Here is a 7,193-nt window from a genome sequence, read left to right as displayed (position 1 = left end):
AATAGCTTGAATAGCTAATAAGATCCTACCCTCTTGCTCTGTACGATTTTGAGAGGATTGAGTACGAATTGGTGGCATTGTGGGTGGTTGAAGAAGGAAGGCCTAATTAATTGACGCGATTTACGTTGGGTGGCCTACTCGGTAGGGAAATACGTTATAAGATTATAATCCTTATGTTAAGCTCTCCAATAATCGTACGCACGTAAGAATCAAGTTATAAGCTTATTATGCCGTTTAACAAAATTGTACCCCTAATATACACTGACCGTAAAAGGGGAGCTAATATCGCGAGCTTTAAGCAGCAAATTAGCTAGCTACCTCTTGTATAATATTTAGCCAAGGCGCTATTCCGCGCTGATCCTAAGCAAGTATCTAATTATTAAGAGTTTCTTCCCTCTTCTAAATCAGTCAACTCTCGACTATTTAGGTGAATTTAGCGCGATATTTCACCCTATATAGGCGGCAGAAGAGCGTTCGATCAGGCGTATTGTAATCGCCCGCTAATTAATATAGAGGGCATGTTTTCCTATTTTAAAAACATCAAATAGTTATTCGGGATCTACCCTCTTGCTCTATATATTTTTCGGAATTTTCAGTATGAACTGGAGTCATAATAGGTGGACAAAAATATAGGGCTGGAATAATACGCGAGAATTACGTGTGGGGTGCGGCGCTCGCTTGTACCTTACGTTAATTGTTAGCGTTTACTTCTACTGCTTATTAAAATAAGACGTAAGCCTCTTCGTATAAATATCTATAAGATAGGTACGCCTTATTAAAAATAAAGACGCTCCTAGTACAGAGATAGAGCCTTCTTAATGCTCTTTCAATATTATTCGCGCTACTAATTGTCCTAACTTTTGGTTAAAAAGAACTAAAACATCTGTCCTAGCGCGAGAATTATTCTAATTATATAGAGATTCCCTTCGGTCCTGTTTAGACCTTGACATTTCCTATAACTCCCATGGGAGTTCCCACGGGGGCCTAGTCCCGCTAGATGTTTAGTCCCATGGACCCACTCCTATGGGACCAAAATTAGTCCCATGGGAGGCGTTCCATGAGAAATGTCAAGGTCTATATATATAGCCTTTAGCTAGCTATTACAACTCTCTACTACTTAATAAAATTACTACTATAAATCCGCTAAATAGCTTATATCCTGGTGGGTTTTGCTAGTCTTTCCATAGTTCACCTTAATCCACTACTCCACCTATTTAGTATATATTATACGATCATAAATTAGGTAGCTCTTTCTTCGATCTAGGCTAATACGCGTATAAAGATAGGATTAATATGCGAGGCTATAATTGGATAAAGCCTTGATTAAAAGGGTCGAATATTCGCTAACTACTGGAAGGTTTAGGAGTAATTACTTATAGCGGATCTAATATAGCGTACAATATATATAATCTATATTATTATCGACCGATAAGAAAAATAGATTAGAATGCCAACTCTAAGAGAAGGAGAAACGAAGAAGCAGAAAATATGTGAAAAGTTAAGACTTACAAAGATTATTTATAGAAGTTAAGCGCTAGATATAATAGACTGGTCAATTTATCACTATCGGACTAATAGTATCCTAAAATTATTAGATACTACATAGATTAAGTGGGTAAACCCATTAGAAACATGCGAAAGTATTTTTGGTCCTCAAAAATTTATAAATCTATTCTCAATCACTATATTTCAATCCTATTTTATAGCCACTATATTTCGTTGTAGTATAAAGTAAGATATGTTTGAAATATACTATATTAGGAATTCTTTAATATAAGTGAATTTGGTATAATAGTATCTAGATCATTTTTTACAAAATCGATATTTTCTTAATAAAGGTGCACTACCTTTAAGTGGTATTAAATATATATTTCTATATACTTAAACGCCCTTTGCTACCTACTTAAGTTTCTATTGTAACACTATAGCTATGTTACTACAAAAATATAGAAATAACTAATAACTACTATCGATAAATTAGCATACAAAAGAACTTCTTAATATTTCAAGTGCTTAAAGTGAAAGATACGGATTTTAAAAAAAAATCAGAACTAGAACACACGTAGATAACAGTATTTCAATTGATAAATCAGCTAAATTATATACGCCAAGACCTAACTTTTATGCAAAAATAGGTCGAGATAGGTTATTTGCGGGTTTTTGAATCGAGATTCATAGCCCGCTAGGTTGGGTTCGGATGCAGGTCTTAACAAGACCTTTCACCCGCATTGTAGGGTTTGGCGTAGTCTATCAACGACTCGGAGCGACCCTCGATTGCATAATTTTTACGCGCTTTTCCTGAATAGGGCAAATAAAACTAATCATTCAACCTACTCAATTACTATAAAGTCTCTATTGTTTGATGGAAGCGATACTTCCTTGTCCAGAAATGGTGTCTCAATCCCAACTCAATTGGATATCAAAGTAGCTCTAGGCAATTACACACCTATAGTCCCCCCATCTGGCACTGGTGGAGGCTGCATTATAGGCGGTCCATTTGCCCCCTTTACGGTCAACAAAGATCCTTCATTCTTATCTCTTCCCGCGGGTAATATAACGGGGATCATGCTAACAGGACACCCCCTGTCAGGACCCATAGGGTCTGACAGGCTGCGTGGCTATACTGACTGGGTTAGTTGGCACGTGGGCAGAGCGCGTACTTAATACGGTGTAAGAGCATGATTGCCTGACGGCAATCATAGTGGCCTTTTTGGTCCGCGTTCCGATTACTGAGCTCTTACAGTGATCTTAACAGATATGGTCTGGTCTCTTATTGAAAATTCATAACACATGTGCTGAAATATTGAGTGAGCTATCGCCTTAGTGGTCATTTCAGGTGTTAGTATTATATGATTGTAGAAAAGATGTTTATCATTCAAGTATTAGCTCTGAATTATCCTTGTAAACGGGGTTATTTGCAATTTTATACAATTGTTTGCATGACATAGGATGCCATCACTATCATGTTATTAATAAATCTATTGAGCGGCAAGTCTAGTATGTAGAGTCTATTTGTGCTAGAATATTGAGTAGGCCCGCATAACTAATTTTTGTCGAAGGTTCTGACCCAGAACCCAACCAAGCCCAGAGCTGGATCGAACTGCATGAACCCGGTCTCAACCTGGTCGGTCCCATTATTAGGTCCATAAGCAACCCCAATTTAGACAAAATTCGACATAGTTTTGCATAAAAAAATTAGTAAGTTACTAGACTAGAGCTACTAGCTTTCGTTTTCTAGCTAAAGTCACAGAAAGGGTCACAGAAAGAGGTTGTTCAGATTCACGGCGTATCTAGACTAGATGCCTAATGTGTTAGGCATAGATTTGGTAATCAGTAACTTATTGCCCCTACTATTTAGTATAGATTAGGAGAAGGGTTCTCTCTTGTGTGGGGTTCTTCTTTTATCAGGAGAAAACCAGGCTTAAACAACCTCGTCGGCCTTGATATAAATACAAGGGATTTCTATAGACATCAAATTCAACTGTGTCGGTGAAGAGGGTGATATAGTGTTTATATAAAAATATATATCTTCCAGTTCGAACACCACACTACCCACCTTTAGGGAAATACCTTACCGTAAAATATTTAAAGCTATTAGTAATAAGCGGGACTATAATAACTAAACTAGGACTCAATGGTTATTGATGTACCAACCAAAAAAGCTGTACAGTAGCTTGATGCACACACTAAGAACGGAGCTGAAAAGGAGTCAACACTCAAACTCACAGATAGTCACCAACATACCCGCAATCATCACGCAGGGCCTGAACAAACTCATGAATATAGCATAGATGCCAGCCTATAAAGGTTCCATGTGGCATACCAGCTAAGCCCCATCAAAACAGAGTAGATAATCATACCGTGTGACGAATAAGGAGCTTTTGGTTGATATAAGTGAATATAAAACCACCAGACCGAGTCTTCGCTCCCGGAGCGAGATATGAAGGAATGCGTGAGGGTCATGCCTTTAGACAAAGCGCGGCCTTGATATATGCCCTCTCCCCCCCCGACAGAGAGAAGACCTTCCAATCGCGACGGACCTGCAGCTTCCCCAGAGTACAGGCTTGATTTGAACGCCCAGTGAGAACGCTTTTTGACACATAAAGGACAAACTGGGATAGCTGAATGGATGCAGTCACCGAGGATGAAGCAGTATTAACAAGTCCAGTACGCTGAGGAGCAGCAATCAGGACGAGAAATAGAAATATGCTGCTGGGAAAGTAGAACATGCTTTTTCTGAGAGGAAAAAGAGCATGTACGCTATACTATCTATAGTGATGGATCTTCCCCCATACCCTAATCCTGGACATCTAACTGAGCCAAATGTATGCACCACAAGAGTGATTTGCCAATTTTGAGTATATCATCCCGCGTAAGAGACGTGAGATTGTGAGACCACTAAGCTTAGCAGCTGAGATTACATCCGTACCAGTCTAGAAGACAGAGAAGAGGGAAAGAGACAGAAATAAAGAGAAGGTGATGAATTTTCCCACTCCACCGTATGCTACCATCTCACGCCACCCATGAAAAGACACAAAAATCCAATTTTCTAGACCCGTGTGAAGAAATACAGATATGCGGTTCTCTTCATTGCTTCAATGTCTTCAGACTTGACCACTTTTTCGTCATTGAAGAGGACCCATGATAGGTGGCTTTGACCGGGCAAAGTTTTCCGAACGAAAGCAACATAATGTCTAGTAATAGTTAGTAAGCCCCGAACCTGGAGATCGGGATGGATCGCTCACCCTGCATGGACAGAAGTGCCTTTGTGGCATACAATCGACCGTAATTCATACCGAGCAGGTAAGCTGTCGAGCCCAACCTGGCTATCATGAGTTTGCGTATCATCATCTGCACCCATACTTTCCTCTTCCACTGGCTCGTCAGGGTGACTGAAAACCCAATCAAGGGCCCGATTGACATCGCCATCAGTTGCAGCGAGCGCCTGTCGAGCGCGAGGCTCCTCGATGCCCATATCACCTAGTTGAGCAATTTTTGTCACATCCTGTTCAGTACCATCAGATACAACGTTCTTTTGACCCAGGGCCACCGGCTCATCGATGTCTGGATCTTCCATGTGGGCAAACAGCCAATTCATGGCAGCTTCTGGATCAGAGTTTCCAGTAGCATGGAGAGCTTTCTGACACCTGACAGCAGGGAAGCCCATGCTTAAGAGCTGATCAAGAAGCTGTGGATTCGGTTCAAATGCCGTAGGCTCATCTACTTCTGGAAGTAGCTCCTCACTAGCGTCATGCTCAGCAGCCATGTAGGAGCTGAAGTCCAGTGGCTTGTCATCAACCAGGACAGGGATGTCGAGCTTCGTAGGGACCCAGTTGACCAGCTCAAATCGACGAGCGTTGATTGCTAATTCGTGAGGCAGCGTCTTGAATGCCGACCGTTTCATGAAGCCACTCTGGCTAGCACATGCAGGACATGTCAGCTCAACAACCTCACCTGAAGTAAAAATATCCAGACACTCCGACAGAAAAATCGACTCATACTGACTTCCCGTCTCGTCCGAAGTAGTGACGCGACGTGCGGGAACTGCAACAGAGATGTTGTCTTGCTCATCCACCCGATAGCGGACTTTCTTACAGTGTAAACACTGAAGACGCTGCTCAACTAGGAAACGGAATAGCTGTACTGGATTATCCCGCCTACCAGTGTGCTTTGACAGGCTGATTGCTTTGAAAAGGTGGAGAAGGAATTCAAATGCATCCTGCTGTCTCATGGTTGCAAATTCCTCGTGGCCCTGCCCTATGAGATACTTGAACATGGTCGGTGACAAACCCTTCTGATGGACAGCTTCTGCATCCGGAGACGAAAGAAGGCGAGAATCGGGTCGAGAGTACCGTCCTGAGAGGATCCCATCCGCGAGCTTTCGTAACTGAGTCTCCAGGTCTTGCGCTGGTGCTTGACAAAGCGGTGGTTCTTCGGACGGGTGATAGTACCGCTCACAAAATCCGGCCACCGAGAAGATGCATTGCATGATACTGGACAGATAACAGCTGTTTCCAAGATTGGCCAGACCTGTAAAGCCAGGACCAAACACAGGGGTCAGCTCCCGGCCATCCTCAGTCGTCATTGAGAATTCCCATTGTAGGTTGTGTTCGACTTGCATTTCCATCAGGCTCTTCTCAGTTTTTTCACGTCCGGCCAGGTAAATTCCCCAATGTGCAAGATGCGTGGCCAGCTCTGGGTCCACCCTTTCCTCATTGCACTTATAGCAGTAGACATCAGCCGAGCCCTCTGCTGTGATGGAGCCTAGCTTGACGGCAACCGCATGTGATGTTGAGTCGGCATGAGTAAGACCATGTGAATTGCCGCGACTGCCACCGAACTGACTTCGTCCACAAGCTGTATTCCCGCATTCCAAACACAGCCAGAGGTTCTCTGACAAATCACACTCCGTACAATGGCTCGAATCTACTCTATAATTAGCGCCACAGTCAAAGTAATGGTGTGAATTGAAAATACCTTTGGATGCGGCTTGCTCGGACTCTTGTTGAACTAAGCAGAGGGTATGCTCGCAAGGAACAAATTCTTGCTCCCAGGCCTTTACTTCTTCTCTCTTGGAAAAGGCCATTGCGGTCATAATACCTTCAATTACCACAGATAGATTGCCAATAGTCTGATCGACGTTGTGCTGAGAGCATTCGTAGCAAACCACCGAGGTAGCAATGTCATACCTATCTTCTTCTGTCTCGGCAGCGATGGTAAGCTTGGAAATTTTCGGCGGAGGCTCGTCACGCTGTTTCTACGGTATTAGTATCATTGATCTCGAGCTGGAAATGTGATTGAGGTCATACCTGGACCTTTTTGGGAGTTCTTCGGATATTTAGAGCTAGGGAGTGACCAAATCGTTGGGAATGGAGTAGAGCATGATTCCTTTCGCCAGAACATCCACCATTAAAACAATTTAGACAGACGTTGAGGCCGCATTCGTCATCCTTGTGAGAGTCAGACCAACTGTGTGGTAGGCAGAACAGGAAACAAAACCACATACGATAGAATCAAAGCACTGAGTGCAGTCCTCTCGGTATACAGCCTGAGAAGGTCCGGGTGGAATCAAATCTGCAGCGCAAAATAATCAGTCAGTTCATTGTGGCCAGATGAATATACAGGTCGTATTGTCACAAACCTGCGGCACTGGCATGGACACAAGAGGCCATATTCAGAGGACGAATCATGAA

At 42.6% G+C, this 7,193-nt stretch overlaps 1 protein-coding gene across 1 annotated transcript; it reads right to left on the bottom strand.

Moving 5' to 3' along the window:
* Positions 1-4,549: 4,549 nt before the first annotated feature.
* On the bottom strand, positions 4,550-7,172 carry N7508_003745 (ubiquitin-specific protease UBP14; the record flags this gene model as incomplete). The annotated part of the gene is made up of 6 exons (XM_058461811.1): positions 4,550-4,694; positions 4,746-6,426; positions 6,478-6,751; positions 6,810-6,950; positions 7,007-7,074; positions 7,142-7,172. The coding sequence occupies 6 exons, from the start codon at positions 7,170-7,172 to the stop codon at positions 4,550-4,552; spliced, it is 2,340 nt and encodes a 779-aa protein (XP_058322388.1).
* Positions 7,173-7,193: the final 21 nt, after the last annotated feature.

This window comes from Penicillium antarcticum, assembly GCF_028974205.1.
Source record: "Penicillium antarcticum strain IBT 31339 chromosome Unknown utg000003l_segment0_segment0, whole genome shotgun sequence".
NCBI classification, from domain to species: Eukaryota; Fungi; Ascomycota; class Eurotiomycetes; order Eurotiales; family Aspergillaceae; genus Penicillium; species Penicillium antarcticum.
The sequence above is the reverse complement of the archived record's forward strand: the minus strand, read 5'-3'. Positions and strand labels throughout refer to the sequence as shown.